The sequence below is a fragment of the Crotalus tigris genome, unplaced genomic scaffold, assembly GCF_016545835.1.
Source record: "Crotalus tigris isolate CLP2741 ecotype Arizona unplaced genomic scaffold, ASM1654583v1 scf7180000019944.6993514239:2294586, whole genome shotgun sequence".
Classification (NCBI taxonomy): Eukaryota; Metazoa; Chordata; class Lepidosauria; order Squamata; family Viperidae; genus Crotalus; species Crotalus tigris.
Window position 1 is genome coordinate 1,486,667 of NW_024097783.1, and position 18,618 is coordinate 1,505,284.

General features: G+C 37.4%; 1 protein-coding gene across 26 annotated transcripts in view; it reads right to left on the reverse strand.

Annotated features, from left to right (window-relative positions):
- The window catches only part of BBX (BBX high mobility group box domain containing), a 119,494-nt gene that overhangs the window by 84,527 nt on the left and 16,349 nt on the right, over positions 1–18,618 (reverse strand). For 5 of the 26 annotated variants that reach the window (XM_039365038.1, XM_039365044.1, XM_039365037.1 and 2 more), the window contains exons 3-4: positions 1,642–1,693; positions 1,045–1,181 (exon numbers count right to left, since the gene is read on the reverse strand). The exons of 17 other annotated variants lie outside the window; for them this stretch is intronic. In XM_039365038.1, the coding sequence (XP_039220972.1) occupies positions 1,045–1,064 (20 nt within the window). In that variant the 5' untranslated portion in view covers positions 1,065–1,181; positions 1,642–1,693. The remainder of the gene's footprint in view (positions 1–1,044; positions 1,182–1,641; positions 1,694–18,618) is intronic. 4 more of the 26 variants (XM_039365042.1, XM_039365045.1, XM_039365043.1 and 1 more) reach the window with 1 other exon arrangement.

The window sequence follows — 18,618 nt, forward strand, 5'->3', positions numbered from 1 at the left end:
AAATACTGTTAGCTCTACTATACACTTTAGTTAATCATTAAAATCATGTCTTCTTTATTCTAGGAATGAAAACTTATAGTATTATTGTAAGATTTCAGATGAAACTTCTGTCTGTGGCTGAATAGCTTTGGTAGCCACTATTTTTCCCCATTAACCTGAGTTATGAGATCAAGAATGCTATGCATCGACTTTATAATACTTTTGTGCAACCTTTGGGTAGCGGACCACATATCTTTATCTTCCCAAAGTGTTATCATTATTGCACAACTACAAATGATATAGGAACTAACTGAAGAGCTGTCGGGGGAGGTGCCGTTTCTAAAAAAGGAAAAAAAGAGAAGCCCAGTAATTATCAATTGCTGATTACTGATCTCTAGATATATGTTAGACCAGGTAATAAATAGGCTAGTATATGTACACTGAAGAGAATTACTAATGATCTTTAACAAGGTAACTATTCCAGTAGGCAAAGGAAATATTGTGAATATAATTCACCTTGATTTCAGCAAATCTTCCGCCAAAAATTCCATACAACATTCTCACTGATGAGCTGTTAAGTTGTATGGTACCACAAATGGCTAGCTAACTGCTCTGAAAGTTAGCTACTGCTTTACATCAATCCACCTTGAGATAAGTGTTATTTAATATTTGTATTAATGATATGGATAATTACACTGAAGGGCACATTAGCAGATTTGAGGATGATAACATTGGGAAGCCTGGCCAACTTTCAGAATGACAAAACAAAACTAATTTAACCTGGACAAGTTGGCAGACTAGATAGACAAAATCAAGATGTCTTTTAACAAGGAAAGATGTAAGGTATTACATTTAGGGAGAAACAACATATAGGACACACATATACGGGGAATCGTGATACGGAAATACATTATTAAAGGGATTGACAATAAACTGAACATAAACCAGCAGTGTGAGAAGCTGTCAGAAGAGCTAATCCAGTCTGGGGTTGCATCAGAAGTAACATTATATCAAAGACACATGAAGTCATTATTCCTTCTATTTGGAATTGGTGAATCCACACACCTGAAGTACTGGGGCACCATACTTCCAGATGGATATTTACAAGTTTGAGAACTTTCAGAACAGGCCAACAAAGATGATACAGGAATTTGAAGACATATGCTTTAGCTGAAGTTGTTTCTCCATGTCCCATCTTATACCTAACAGAATGAAGATTGGGTTATTTTCAGTTTCTTTCTCATGTTTTTCTCTTTTCTCAACATGGAATAATCTTTTCTGAAACTCTCCATTAATGTTTTATTCATTTCTTCCTCATACCCATGGCCAAGCACAATTTCTTCACAGCACAACTATGGATCAGTCCACCTATAGAGGTGGTAGATTTTACATTTCATCTTTATGCAGTGAGCAATTAAGATCAAGTAGGATAATTTTTTAAAAGGATTGAGTTCTGCTGGGGGTGATAATTTACTACTTCTCATGTATTCATATTCAAATGGAGAGACTATAATATAAAATAAATTGACAGCTAAGAGGTTGAAGAAAATAGTATGACAAAAAGAAAAACCTAGACATGTTAATAAACATAACATATCTAATCAGCTGCTACAAAACTAAGTTACATCAATTCCTTGCTATTCAAACAGCCTTTACACTTACCATCACCTCACCAGATTAGCAGAGCCTTTCTACCCATCCTTAATTTCGCCTCCTAGAATTTGCAAAAATATATTATGTCAATATCTTCTGCTGTTTCATTAAAATCCAATTATAAATTAGCAATTTCTAATACTTTAACAAACTTTCAAAAATACTAGCTCTTAATGTATATTATGTTAAAATGTGCAGGTACAACACTATTTTTGAGGTTTACTAAATAAAGGAAATGATTGATTTAAAGCCATAACAATGCAGATAGAAAACAATGAACCTAAGGGATAATTTCTAAAAAACTAAATGTAACCAAAACTGTTGAATTATGCATATGTTTACTAGTAAACTGTTATTTTTTAAATACATATGAATGGATGGTGTTAGGGTTCTATATTATTGTTCAAAAAATTATTAGGAATTTATAAGGATCCAAAGGGGTGCCTTCCCAGCCCCATTTTACATCCAGGTAGTATGTGTCTTGAGTCTCTGCCTCTCCATGCTTGCAAAGAGAAAGCACCCACAGGTGTTTGACCAGCCAGTTTAGGTTGTGCCAGCTTAGGACTCTAGCCAGCTTTTTCTCTTTGGTAGTGAAGGAACTTCATGAAAAAGTGTATTTTTTTTAATTTAGTGTATGATATATCATACATGGACTAGCATTATATAAACATTTCACATAGATTAGTAAAACACAATAAAATATAAATGTTAAAAAGTCTATCTATGTTCAAATACAAATGTCTAGGCCATCTAACTACTGAAGTGCAGCATTGTTTATATTTAAAAAATCAGACACTGGACCAATATATGCATTCAGCTTATAGCCGGATGGTACTATACCTTAACAAACAAATTTAACTGGCTTTAACAAAAAGATGGAGCTCTTGTAGTGACTGATATTTCACTGTGAGGAAAAGTTTGACTAAAAAATAGGGTACTGGAAAGGGGGCAGGGCTTGGTCAGTGGCTGCAGAGCCACCTTTTACTCTGCCCATTGCCACTAGACTTTGGGTCCTTTTGGATCATGGCTCATGAAGAAGCTGTTGGGCATCTTTTTGAAGTAGATGCCCAGTAGGAATAAATGTTCCTGACTGCCTTGCCACTCTGCCTGAGTTGGGGCTGCATGCAAGAGGGTCCTTGGGGAAGCCCTATCCTTCATTGCTTCTTCCCATTTTCCGGTGCTCATATTGGGCTAGGGATGCACCCTTTGCAATATACATACCTGGAAACCCCTTTCTCCACACACTAATTCTTTTCTATCCAAACAAACCACCACTATCCAGATCTGTAAACCAAGAGAGAGGAAAAACTCTATGTCTCCCCCAGCCCCATCAATGCTTATCCTTGGCACCTCCTCTCCCATGTGCCAACTGAAGTTCCTCTTCTCCCTTGCCCCACCCCCAGAAAACAAGGACCTTGCCACAAAATTTCGGTAGGCAAACTCTCCTTTGCCCATCCAAAAACAATAGAATGATTAGGGATGAAGTGATTAAAAGAGTGGCTGGTGACACTAGCACAATGCTTTCAATGTGGATTACTCTCTTCTTATTCCTTTCTCTCCAATAAATGTAAATATCATTCTTGTTAATTATCCAGTAATGGGATGAACATTCCAAAGAGAGGTTAGGAAGCAACTAAAATCACAGTTACAGTGTATGCCCCAAAATACCTTTACTAGCATCAGTCCAAAAAGTGTTTTACAGAAGAGAAGCAGGCAGACATATAACATATAAAGATTTGCTAGTAGAGGACCTGTTTGGTGTTGAGTTAAGGTGCTGGCCTAGAAATCAGGAGACCATGACTTCAGTCCCACCTTAAGCATGAAGGTCAGCTGGGTGACTTTGGCCCAGCCACTTTCTCTCAACCAAACCCACCTCATAGGGTGGTTGTTGTTGGGAAAAAGAGGAAGAGGGAATATTATGGATGTTTGCCACTTTGCTTAACTTATAAAGTAATAATATCAAGAAAGGCTGCAGAAAAACCAATAATGCAGAAATGATTTCTATACCCCAAAATAGAATATGTAAAATTGTCCTATTACCATTATGTAGAACTGATATACAATACTATACAAAAAATAGATTAATACTAAGGATATAAAAAGATTTACATTTTTTTCTGTATTTGCAAATAGACTTCTAATACTGTGTTTCCCTGAAAATAAGATCCGATCTTTTTTTTTTGCCTCTAAAAAGAGGTACCAGGTCTTATTTTCAGGGGGTGTTTTTGCTATGTTCTCTCCTTGCGGCAGCAGCACCAACAACCCCACCCAGCCGGCCCACTATTTCTATGGCTGAAGGAAATGCCTCTGCAGCTGAGAATGAAGCTCCAGATTGACGCATGCGGCACTCCCCAGTCTGCATTTCGCCGTCAGAGGCCTTACGGAAAGGCCTCTGCAGTCGAGAACTGAGCTACGGATTGAATCTATAGCTCGGTTCTCAGCTGCAGAGGCTTTTCCAGAAGTGAAATGCAGTGAAATGCAGGCAGGGGAGAATCTGAAGTGCCATTCTCAGCTGCAGAGGCATTTCCTGAAGGATTCTGATGACGAAATGCAGGCCGGGGAGTGCTGCAGAAAAAAATGGGCTGGCAAGAGAAGGCAGGTGTCAATTCATGAGAGGCCTGGCTGTAACAGTAAGTTCGTGCGGGGCGAGTGGGGCAGTTCCACCCTCCCACCCTTGCTAGGGCTTATTTTTGAGGTAGGGCTTATATTAGGCCCAACCCCCAAAATCAAGCTAGAGCTTATTTTCGGGGTAGGTATTACTTTCAGGGAAACACGGTATATAGTGCAGTGCTTCAGATTCAAATATCATGTAGCACCTGTCACAATACCTAAAAGCAAGTTCTCTGGGCCTTTTTCAGTATTGCACTTCTTCGTTCTACATCTACAGTATAATTCCACATTAGGTTTAGAGAGCTGCACATAGATGCTACTTGTGTGCTCTCCCCTGCCAATACTCTTAGGTACTTTCTGCCTTAAAATCCAAAGCATTGCAAGTTCTTATTAGCCAGTGCCTTGTAGTAAAAGTATAATATGCATTTATTATAATACAATTCTTAAAGCTTACAGTTCTTAAAGCTATTGTTATGAAATAATTAATTAGTACTAAAGAAACACACTAAATTGTAAAATTACTGATGTTGAATACTACAATAGGGAAGAGCACAACTGATATCCAACTATGCATTTGACAGATGCTTGGAGAACACAATTTGCTACCAGTCATCACATAAGTTCATTTGCAAAGCATATTAAAGCATCTGATTTCTACAAGTTGAAAGTGAACAACAGGTAGTGAGTCATTTCCTCTTTGTCCCCCCCACCCCATTTTTTTCTTTAGGATATTCAATATCTTGCAGCTGTTTTGGACAGGATATCAAACTGGATAAACTACTAATGTAACTCTGTATAGCAATTCTTTATTACATTACTTTCTTAATTTTTGTTGGATTCTTAAATTCTACTTAACACCTCACACTATTTATTACTTGCCTCTAGGAAATGATGTTATACATTAAAAAAATTCTTCAGTTTGCAATAAATTTAACTTTGAATACCAGTTTTGTAACAAGAATTATTCACATATAAATTGTGTGTGTGTGTGTGTGATGTAGCGAAGCATTCTTAAGGGAAAGAATTCAATATGACAATTTCATATGTACATATAAGAAGGAAACACTAATTAACACTCATGCATGTGAGAAGGAAATATCAATTAACATTTGTAATTTAAAATATATTCTTTTGTTTATGCTATATAATTATGCAAAACTATAATAGATACAACAATTTATCACCAAATTATGTATCTGCATACATATTATTGAAATTTTCTACTCCCTGTCAAAACAATTTCCTTCTTTCTTTCTTTTTCTTTCTTTCTTTCTTTCTCTTTCTTTCTTTCTTTCTTTCTTTCTTTCTTTCCTTCCTTCCTTCCTTCCTTCCTTCCTTCCTTCCTTCTTTCTTCCTTTAGCTATTACCCAGAGATATTTCATAACCATGACATTTTTATCTGATTGAACAATACTATGCAATAATGACTAATAATCATATATTTAATCAGTATTTAACCTTACAATAATTAGGATATTTTAAGCCTATGAACTTCATGGGAATTTTCAAATGAGAGATAAGCTGATTGATGTTTGCTTATCTTTTTTTGCACAATGATGTGGTAGATATCACAATTAAATATGCATCAAACTGACTTCCCATTTATTCCTAATATTAGATATATTTTATCCATATACTACTAAAATTGGGATTCCTGTCACTGTTAACTAGGTGAAGGGCAAATTTTTTTGAACCTAGTTAAAAAAACAGGCTAATCTACAAAATGCATCCAAAATCTGGAACCCATGACTCCCATAGAATTGAAATTTGGGAAACTTTATAACACATTTTATAACATAAACTTTATCATAATACAAAATGTCATAAATATTTCTTGTGCAGATCTTTAACCGTGCTACACTGTTCAACATGCACTATTTTTAAGGCAGATCCATCTCTGAATGTATTGCAATTTTTCTAGTGAGGATAGTACATTAGAAGCTCTGTCATTTTTGAAGGCATTATGGAAGCTGGTAAGGAAATATCTCTGAAACAATAACCCAACAGGTCTTTATTTGCTTCCTTTGCTCTTCATTTGTTTGTGCTCATTTTTAATTATCTTTGTAAATCTTTTAATAAAAATGTGTGTGTGCGCGCGCGATCTTTCATAAGAAGTTGGAATTGATTGATTGGCCTTTTTCCCCCCCAAAAAAACCTTCGTTTCCTTGCACGCAGTGGCGGTGGCAGATCGCGAAGGAGAAACAGCATGAAGCTGGCAGTCAGGTAAGGAAAGAAAGGTAATTTCTGGGGGGAGCGAGGATTTCTTTCCTTACTTGCCCTGCTGGTGCTGAGGCCGCTTTGCGCTCAACCGCGTTGCTCTTGCCAATAGCCCGACTGCCCACTTCAGCACCCTCGTTCCCTGAGCCTCCGGCACTCCACCTGCTGCTTTGGTGGCTCTGTAGGTAGAGCTTTCAGCTGAGCCGCATTGCAGTGGCATTGGGCACAATACACGAGGTGGCAAACAGCCGTGTCATACTGAAACTGGTCGTTTCCCACCTCCTGCCCAATGCTGCTGCCATGAGGCCGTGGAACAAGCCGGGCGGCGGTAAGAAACCGGTATACTGAGGTGGCAAATGGCTGCGGCCAGCGGTAAACAGCCACGTTACACCGTACCCATTTGCTGCCTCACGCGTTGCACCCAATGCCACTGGCATGAGGCCGTGGAACAAGCTGAGCGGAGGTAAGTATACTAGCTCCTCCCTCCCCTACTCTGCCTGCTGCTGGAGGGCTGGCCCGGTATTCACAGCAGGCTGCAGAGCCCAAGAGTGCGCCAGTCAAGGGACCAGCAGGCTGTAGCTGCTGATGGACACAGTTGGCCCCCATGGACTTGCTCTGTGCGGGGGCTGATAGTGTCAGGCAGCAGCCGCACCGGCCCCTGCCTCACCTTGCGACAATGGCACCCCTGCCATGCCCCCTGCCTCGCCTCACCCTGCAAGACGAGTCTCCTGCCCACCATCCCACCCGCCAGAGACCCTCTGGATCTCCAACCCTGCCCGATCCCCATAGGCGTCCCTCCCCACGAGCAACATAGAGGTAGCCAGGCCTATCCCGCCACGCCCACCCAATCTGCCATGGCCACTGCAGCCATGCCCACCCAGTGGCCACGCCCACCTGGCACCTGATGATAAATAAGTGGGGTTTAGGTTGTAGCTTGAGCAATGTCCTAGTTGAGCATCATTTACGTATGAGTTAGCAGTATGCTGCAGAGATGAGTGGCATAGAAATTTAATAAATAAATAAAGTGCTTGTTAAGTGACTTGAGCCCAATTTCATTACCTTTTTCCATGGTTGTTAAGCAAATAACTGAGATTGTTAAGTGAATCCCACGATCATTAAAATATCCTGGCTTCTCCTAGTGACTTTGCTTGTTGGATACGGTTTGGTAGCAATTTGATACGGTAGCAATTATAAATAAATGTCTGTCGCCATGCACCCTATTTTGATCACACGACTGCAGGGATGCTATGACAGTCATAAGTGTGAGCACATAAGTCACTTTTTTCAATACCATCAAAATTTCAAATAGTCATTAAATGAATTATTGTAAATCAACTTTTGTGCTTTATTTTGAAATAAGAAATCCATCATCCATTCATTTTAGCCACAAGGCAATTGGTTCATTCGATCTAGCACAGTGGTTCTCAACCTGTGGGTCGGGACCCCATTTGGGGTCGAATGACCATTTCACGGGGGTCACCAAACAAGGCTGTCCACCATTTTTTCCCCCTTTTCTTTTGCCACGCCCCTGGCACCCGGTGATGTATAAGTGGTTGGGGGTCACCACAACATGGGGAACTGTATTATGGGGTCGCGGCATTAGAAAGGTTGAGAACCACTGATCTAGCAGGAAAGCCAGCCTTGACTGTTGAACCATGTTAAAATAATGCAGGAGTTTGGAAATCTACATGATATTTAGAAAAAACAATGCTATATTATTGAGAAAGCTGCAAGAAAGTTATAGTTTATACTGTATTCCTTTCCTGTGAGTATTTTAATTTTGTTGTTAAGGTAGAAGGGTTTTTCAATGGAGTAATATGTGTTTGTACTGATAGTTATTTTAACTTTTTCAATTGCAGACAATATTCTTTACGGTATATTTGCTATAAAAGACATAAAGTAAGTATAAAAGACATAAAATAAGTATATAATTAAAATAAAATTTAATTTTTCAAAAACCAAAGAATTCAGATCAAACCTAACCATTTTTTCCAATATGGTAATCTTTAAATATTTGACTGTTATTTTCTATAATTTTTAGCATAGTCTAAAGACTATGCATTGTTATTTGCATTTCTGACTGATTTTTTTATAAATTTAATAAATAATATTTAGTTGATTAGTTAACTACCTTATAATACCATGATGTCTAATTGACAGGCTAGTACCTGCAAGTCTTTCTGAAGCTGGAAGAGCCATAGGATTTTACCTTTCTTATTCTCCTTGACCCTCTGTGAGATTACCCATCGGGAGGGTCTAATCCATATATCGTACAGATTTTCCTGTATACAATGCCAAGTATTTAGTTGTGCCATTCAATGCATATTTTTGCTGCCTGCATCTTACATCCTGCCACTATGTGTCAGAGTATCTCTGAGGCGTCTATGCATAGTCTGCACCTTGTATCTTATCTAGAGTAGTTAGACCCCCCTACTTCTATGGATCTGATGCTTAGCACCTGTTTTTGTGCTCCTACGGTTAATGCTTAAGTGCTCCTTTTATTCTAGTCCTTTCCAGTCACTGATAGGATTTTCCAATATCTGCCACCTCAGCTATTTGTCGACGGTATATTAAAAATGGTAACACTAATGGGAGCAGTTAAAAGGCCTTAGTTAAGAGGCTCACCTCACTAATTTCTCCCATATGAACATGTACATATAAAGTCACTTTTATATGTACATTGTTTTCTGTATATTTGGAATTCTTTAATATTTACTAGCCTTTATTACATTTTAAATTTGCTTTTGTTGAAATATGTATATTAAATGTTAAAAGTTTAAAATGTTGTTCCTTAGTTTTTATAACTGTATTATTTTATTTACTCTTTAAAAAATTGCTTAACCATTATAATTATCTTTAGTAAACTTCTCCAAGAAGCTTTTATCTTAGTAGAATATGTATATTAAATATAGTAACTAAATGAACAAAATGTAAGTGGAATTACTTAAAATTAGAAATGTATAAATCACTATGAAAGAGACCATCTACTTGAAAGAAGCCATTTCCACCTAGACCAGCGGTTCTCAACCTGTGGGTCGCGACCCCATTTGGGGTCGAATGACCATTTCACGGGGGTTGCCAAACAACGCGATCCGCCATTTTTTCCAGCCGGCGCATGGGCGGTGCCGCGCATGTGCGCCGCGCATGTGCGGCACATGGGGCAGCACCGCACATGCGCACGCCGTGCATGGGCGCCACGCAGGGGCGGCACATGGGGGTGCCGCCCCATGCGCCGACTGAAAAAAATGGTGGATCGCGTTGTTTGGCGACCCCCGTCGCACAGGGGGCGCTGCCGCACATGTGTGCCACGCAGGGGGCGCCGCCGCGCATTCGTGCCGTGCAGGGGAGCGCCGTGCATGCATGCCGTGCAGGGGGCGCCGCCACGCATGCGTGCCGCACAGGGGGTGCCGCCACGCATGCGTGCCGCGCAGAGGGCACCGCCGCACATGTGCGCTGACTGCTCATGACCGGGGTCGCCGGTCTGAAAATATTGAGAACCACTGACCTAGACAGCTGATCAAACTATTGTAATTAAATAAATATGTAGAATAAAACTCCCTTTTTACGACCCTATAATCCCTTAATTCACGGTAGAGTTGGGGTGCCTGGATGGAGCTGAGCATTTACTGGCTGGATGCCCTTTCTGATGCCATGTGGAGTTTGCAAGAAATATTTTTTCTTTGCACTCTGTAGAGAAATATCTGCCGCTATCTAGGATTAAACTCTCAACCTTCTGAATGGGAGGCGAGTGCTTTCACCACTAGGCCATCATGCTTCTTGAATATTTCTAGAATATTTACCACTTTTTCCAGTTGCATGCATTTATTGTATGTTTTAATTATTTTAGTAATACACTCTTTGAATTCTTTTTCATATTGAATTCTTTTTCATATTGAATTCTTTTTCATATTCATATTTTTGACTATTGTCAAAAATTCATAGATTTTTTTGTTTTATCTCAACTGATCAAGAAGTCAATAAAAGTTACTGCTTTATATTAGTTTGACTGACTCTACTAATGTACTTACTCTAATTTGTGGTAAATCTTCTAGATCAGACATGTCAAACTTGCGACATCATGTTACGTTGCGCAATGTATCAGAGCTTTTTCTCCATTGCCAGCAATGGGGTGGGCATGGCTTCCGGATGACATGTCCAGCCCATGGACCGGCAGTTTGACACCCGTTCTAGATATTCAAGCAGCACGGTGGCCTAGTGGTGAAAGTTGTTAAGTTAATAACATGGTTGTTAAGTGAATCTGACTTCCCCATTGACTTTGCTTGTCAGAAGTTCACAAAAGGGACTCTGCAACTGTCATAAATATGAATCAGTTGCCAAACTTCTGAATTTTGATACATGACCATGGGATGCTGCAATGGTTGTAAGTGTGAAAAACAATCATAAGTCACTTTTTCCACTGCCATTGTAACTTTGAACAATCATAAACGAATGGCACAGTTAACAACTGTGACAAGAAAATTCATAAAATGGGACAAAATTCACTTAACAAATGTTTCACTTAGCAACAGAAATTTTGGGCTCAACTGTGGTTGTAAGTTGGACTAGCTGTGTACATTTTTATAATAATGCCAAAAGGGCCAAGGCAATCTTTGCAACAAGTTTGTAACAAGTTTCTGCGTATTTTATTAACTTTTTAAAAAGTGCCTAGAAAAAAAAATCTAATGAGAAAAGTCTACTAGGAAATTTCACAAGTCCATGAGCACTTGGCTTCCCACAAGGAGCATGTTACCTTCCCTTCAGCTATAAAAATTCAATAATAATTTGAGCACAAGAACTCATAGTTTCACTGACACATAACATAAATAAATCAAGACAATATACTTGACAGGATAATCTCTAACTTGGATATCAGTTTTATTATTTGACACTGTCTCCTCTGACTATAGTTTAGTTCCCAAATAATTTATTATTCAAACTGGCATGAATGGATGCTATAATTAAGAAGTTTAGGCTCTGCCATTGGGCAGGAATATGGTCTAATCCCATCAATTGAAGAATATTATCTGGAGGGACACAGAAGAAGAGCCTTTTCTGCTCTGGTACCTGCCCCCTGGAATACCATCCACCCAAAGTTCAGACTGGCCTCAGCCCTGCTGACCTTCTGCAAGCTCTTAATTTAGTTTTATTCCCAAACCTCTGTATTCTGAGTTCTGTATTCTATTAACTGTTCTGTGAACACTGGTGCTGTTTAACTTTAAAACCTTTTTTCTTGGTTTCACAGACTGCACATTTAAAAGCAGCATCCATTTTGATTTCTCCATGGTGAATCTTTGGATTTCCTTCAAACAGTATTTAAAATAGAATGATTATACATATGAATATGAGCAAAATACAATGTATAACATAATGAAATATAATTACAAAACCTTTGATTAATAACGTCCCTATGCTCCTACAAGGGTATGATTGTCAGAGAAATGATGTAATTATTAACACATTACAATTTGGCAGTGAACACCATTAATAAGGTTAACTATATAATCCAGACAATTTAGTAGAGTATTAAATTTGCAATGCCATTTTACAGCACCTGTGGAACTTGCCCTCTTTCAGAATATTACCTTCAACAAATGTTTGAATTAGAAATCTGCTCATAATTGTAGTAGCCCATAAGAGTCTATTTCACTTAGTTTCTGACTCTTTGCTCTATTAAATGATTTTGGGAGGAGCTAAATTCAACAATATCCAAATATTTGCATAACGATGTCACTTCATAAGTAGCCCAAGTCACTGCTGAAGCTGTGAGTTTAAGATAATTAATTATCTCAATTTGAGTACAACATATCTATCATTTATGGGAGAAGAATCAGACAAAAACCTAGACTGTGACATCCAAATACTGCTAAACGAAGTCTGTAAATAGAGATTCCATTGTAGAGAAATCAACTTGGTAGAGAACCAGATGTAATGATTCAACTTTTTACATTAATCCTAATGTTAATATTAAGAGGATTTGTGATAAAAATAAGCAAAAAGCACCTCATAAATTTTAAATGTTTGTGGCTGGAAAAACAGGCAGTCAACCTGATTACCTGCAGAAGTCAAGTCATTTGTAAAATTACTGGAAGAACATCAGGATTTTTTTTCACTGATTCAAATTTTCAAACCGTCTGTTAACTTTAAAAAAAGAATTTTAAAAAAATAATAAATGATCAAATTTAACCAGTATAAAAATCATTTTCTCTGAGCAGCATATATGTGAACATTGCTATAGCTCATACAATTTTCCTATTACTATATGGTACTGTATCCTGCAAAGTACTAGCTGACAAAAACAAGATCATTAAAAAAGTAATCTGTGCTAACCCTTTTCTCTATTAACATGAACAATTTTGCTATAAACAATACTTCTAAATTAAAGTCAAGAGCCTGGAATCAAGTATTTTTTTGAAAACATTAGGATGAAACATGCTATGTAAACTTTATAGTAGTCTTTCAAATATAAATGGAAATGCAACTGGGATTTTGCAAATATAGGTAATCCTCATTTAATTATCCTAATTGGGACTGCCAGTTTGGTAACTAAGTGAAGTGGGTTTTTTTTTTTAAACAGAAATGTCACATGACCATCCCACTTAGCAATGGCATTACTAGCAGTCCCTGTTGCTGTTGTTAAACAAATCCTGTGGGTTATTAGGCAGGGACCATGCTGATCCAAGCCATTCTTAGCTTGATCTTTCCGAGCTTGAAGCCTTGGTTCTTCCAAAGCAAGACACTGCCTTCCCTTCTCCCTGTCCTCCTCAATATGATTGCTTTCTCCTTCGGTGGACTTACCACCCACATGAAGTTCTGCCTCAAGCCCGACAGCATATCAACCAGCCCCACTGCATCAAGATCCTGAGCCAAAGTGGGCCAAGAAGCTCCTGAACTATGGCATGCCAAGCAAGCACCAAGTATGGAACAGCAAGCAGTGCATGAGCCATGGTGTGACAAGAAGTGCCTGCTTAGGAGCCTGTCTCCCCCCAGGCCTCATCAATCGCTTACTGCATTGCTCACCTGAATTGAACTCATCTATTACTCCGCCATTATGGAACATCTTTGCAAAAGTCAAACCTCCTAGAGTGATGCTCCTGCCTTGGGCTTGATATCACCAGCCAGCAGGATGGTTTCCATAATGCCTCCCCCAAGAGTAGCCAGGACAGCGAGCCCAGTGGAGGGAAAGCAGGCAAAGATGATGACAAAGGTTAGCTGGAGGAGGAGAAGGGTCAGTCACAAATACAGGCATGCTTCAATTTTTATCACATGCCTGCGTGGACACTTCAATGATTGTAAGTTTGAGGATTGGTCAGACGCTCATTTTTCAGTGCTATCATAACTTTGAATAGTTGCTGAAGGAATGGCTGAAGGCTACCTGTATCAATTTTGTTAGGATTTTTAAAAAATAAACACTAGACCTCAGGATTTTGAGAAAAGATTAGTAGTAGATCTTATGCTTTCTGTGCTTCATAATCTATAGTGGATAGTATTAGCGTAAAGAGTAACTCTGGCAGCCTGGTCACTGAATTAAAAGCTCAAATTGCCTACAAGTTTGTTTACTTGTTTCTTTTGGTTAAAATAAAATACAAATCAGAACATATTTCAGAGCTATACTACAAAATCCTAACCAAAAGGACTTTATAGTTATTTGTGAACATGTGCAAACAGTATGAAAACATTGGTCTGCATAGATATAACCCAGAAGTTAAAATTAATTCAGATATGTGTATTTCATTTTTCTAAACCAATGTTTGTTATCGAAATTGAGCTGTACTAATGAACAGGAATCCTAATACTCATCAGAACCACTTACATTTTATGCTAAATTGAAAATGAGTGCCTTTATTTCTAGCCATTTAGATTAATTTGAAATAAACAATTCTGTCTATCCTCTACTACAGTATTTATAGACAAAAGTAGGCCATGAATAAATGTTTTAATAGTAAAACAAAAATATGAACTTTCCTGCAAAAAAATCATCAAGATTTAATTACAATTTATATTTATAAAATATAATTCATAAAAATAGCATGCTTATTATAAAACTAATAAGTTAAAGGAAATGTTCTACCTAATTATATTTTGTACCACAAAATTCTGCCATGGCCTCTGCCCTCTAGAACATCATCTCTCCAGAGATGAGGTTAGCACCAACCCTTATAAAAATATGTTTTTTTCAACAAGACTCAGATCCCCTGGAACATGGACTCTGAGTGCTGGTTGTACTTTATGTAATACGTTTCCTCTTGTGCTCTTATTTTACCTATTCTTATTGTTTAAATGGGTTTAATTCCTGATTTTATTCTATGCTGCCCAGAGTTACTGTGTATGAGATGGGCAGCCATATAAATTTGACTAAATAAGCAAATAAAATCTGTATGTATATTGAGTATGAAACTTTTGAAGCTGAAGATACATTCATGAAATGACCACCATGGGAGATGTGTCTACCTCTAAAATGGTTACTACAGTGGTACTTCCAGTAGCAAAACACCCATCTATCAGAAAGTAATAGTCTCCCAGGTTACAAATGCAACCTTTGTGAGCCCCAAAGACATTTCTTCAGATACATATTATGCTTGATGTCATTGATTTCCTTTGTAATATGCTACAAAGCTTCCACTTTTTAAAAGTTACTTTTTTAAAAAGCAAGTTTAAACAAGTCTCTAGGCATTGAGGAAAGTGTCTGAATGAATAATTGTTGCCTATTTCTATACTACATTATTAGGGTAAGAGCAAGTTAGTGTTTGCAATTTAATGCTACACATATTCATTTTCTGAACCTGACATTTAATCACTATCAGAATTTAAACTTTTTTCAGATCTTTATTTTTAAATTTTATTTAAATAAAAATATTAGTGGATATTTTATAATTTACTTTTATTATTTTTCTAAGCCTTAACAATAAGTAGTACAAAAAGACAAAGAATTTAATTTTACACTAGGAATTTATTACAAAAATGCTATATTTGACATGTAGAAAATTATCTTAAATTAATCTCAATATATGTTTACTTCAGGGAATCTTCTGATATCTAAAAACAATTGTCTTTTGCCTGAAAGTTTATTTCCTAATTTTTAGCCATCATTCTAGAATAGAGTGGAATTAGTTATTGGGGTTGTTTTAAAATAAGGCTTTAAAATTATACGATTGGTGTACTCCCATTATAAAATTTAACAGATCATTCAGATAACAAAAATCTTCCATTTGTATTTTTTTCATTATTTTGTATTCTTCTGCCTTTTACTCCACCAAATTATTGCCTTTCAACTTTTATACCAGTCCAAATATGACAACTGCTGTTATAACTTACATATTTAACAATATTTTGATAGAAATATACTCTATGTTTGTATCCCATGATGGCTGTATGCAGAATTACAGCTTTAAACACAGACTCCATTATATCTAGGTATGAGATTTAGAATAACTATTGCTGGTGAAAATCAATGTGAAATCAATCCAATGATTTACACAGGAACTACCGCAATTTAAATCTAATCAAAATGTTAAGACCTTTAAAGGGAAGGTGAATTTTCTTGAAAATTGATTTGAAATAACTCAGAAGATGACAATTAAAAGTTAAACCAAGAATAAAATGACAACTTTCAGAACTGTATGATCTATCTTTATCTTGCTAGCAAGGTATGAACTTGAATTTTCTGAATTCTACAGGAATTGGCAATACACGAGTATGCTAATAAGAGTATCAGTATATCTGATGAGTACAAGCTCACTGTCTTGTACACATCAAAACAATACAACTGTGCTGGCAGCCTGAGATAGGAGTCTCTCTTGAAATCCCTTTCTCTCTAATTCTCCATTCTAGGACAGGCAGGGGGGAGGAGGAACACAAGTGATTTCTGTAGGGAAGCTCTCCTTGGCCTGAACATTTCCCACCAGCAGCGTGACTTCACTGCTTTTTATGTGTAAAAGAGCAAAGTATACTCTCTTGTACTCCCTTTCCAATTTCCCTGCTCTGTGGTGAATTGGGAGGGAGGATGGGAAAAGGGGACATTACCTACTGAATATGCTTACTTCCTGTCTGCCCCCCAGATCGGAGAGAATGAAGAAAAAGAAATTTCAAAAGAAAACTATAAGCTGTTACATAACATACCTGTGGATCCAGCCCTGGGTTGCCAGTACAATTATATTGCTTTAAATGTATAGAAAACAGTAAGCAGGCACAAAAGCAAATAATTTTTTTAGGCAATTTCTCCTTTGTGTGACCCATTCCCACTGATGGCATGATAGCATTGTTTTCAATGTACAGAGTTGCAAACAGTTGACTCTCTTGAAATCACTTTCCAATCTCTCTGCTCTGCAAGTGAAAGGGGGGGGGGGGAAGCAAGTGATGTCTATAGACAAACTCTCCTTTGCCCGATCTTTCCTCTCACACAACGAAGTAGAGAGATTGGTGAGAAAGAGATTTCAAGAGAGAAAGGTGTTTGTTCTTTTACAGAAAAAGAACAACACAATTATTAAAGGCTCAGACAAAGGACCGAATGCCTCAGAAATGGATCACTCCCCATCCCCTTGCAGGATGAAGACAGGAGAGGAAGAGATTTCAAGAGAGTAAGCTGTTTGCAGTTCTTCTTTTTGGCAAACCTGCGAAGCATTGGTGTTCTTCTGCCTAACCACTCTTCCATGAACTCCATTTTTATCCAGCACTTTTCCAATAGTAAAATAATAAACACTGACTACAAATTAGATAAGAGAAATTTTTGAATCCCTAGATGTTATTTTAGTTTTTTTACAGCTACTTTTTAGTTATATGTTACACGTGATTCAGACTGAACAGCCTTTTGGAGATGATTTGTCAATATAACTCCATTGCTTCAATGATACCTATTAAAAAAGGGCATTTTCATAAATTGTGCCCCTAAAGTATGCATGATGAAAATCTAAGTATGATAAAACGAGCCAAGGTTTGTGATATTTATATGCAGATGACTGGGCTTTTAGATAATTTAAATTAGTATTTACTCAAATGGCCCCATTAATCAGAATAAATTATGAAATTATTCATTTTTCCTACAATTATACCAATACTTCAATCAAGTTCCTGAAACTCTGATACTATTTGGCTATACAAAAATTCAGAAAATTTGAATTGGAGGGATACTATTTTATACAACTGAACAAGTAGTAATGCATAGACATATTTTGCTCAGTTTTCTTTTCTTTTTGACCACTTTAAAATATGCACAATCCCCACCCAAAAAGTCTGCTCTAGAGAACCATCTACATTTCCAAATATGGAATATCTCATCTCCATGCAAAGGGTCAATTAATTGCAACTTATTGTATTGTATATACATCAATCACAATCCACAGAATCAAGATATAACTGTCTTTTGTGAGATTTTAAGGAAAACATGCATAGGATTCTACGTATTTTTTAATTTAATTGTATTACGTTCCACCTCATTTACTTTGATTTCTTGCCATGTAATTCAAGTAGGTTTAAAACGTTTTTTCCCTTAAAAAACAACAACATTGAAGTATTATCTATACATTGTGCAGTGGCCGGACTTCATCAAAAATTTATTAGCCAATTTAGACTAATGACTAAGGCTCTAGGCTAGAAACCAGGAGACCATGAGTTTTAGTCTTGCCTTAGGGATGAAAGCTATCTGAGGGACTTTGGACCAGTTACGCTCTCTCAACACAACTTGGCTCACAGAATCGTTATTGTTGGGAAAATAGGAGAAAGAAGGAGTATTAGGTGGGTTCACTGCCTTGGATTATTTATAAAGATAATAAATGTGGAATAAAAAAAAAAACACTATATCTACATAATGTAAACTTGTTGCAAAGTAGCCACATTTACTCTGCTATAGGAAAACTTAAAAATAAATCCTTTTTGCTTCTTTGTACTTACAGGTAGTTCTTACTTAATGACAATAATGGGGACCAGGAACTCTTGTCATTAAGCAACATGGTTATAAAGTTCAATGCCATGTGACTGCACTGACTTGTGATGGCAGTTCCAGTTGTAGTTATTAGGTGAATCCTGCATGGCCATTAAATGCAATGTCACATGATACTCATTTGCATCCTTCTGCCAGCTGGTCAGAAGCTGGTAGAAGAATGCAAATGAGGATCATGTGACATTGTTGATGACTTTGCTTATTGGAAGCCAGAGTGAAAGAATTGG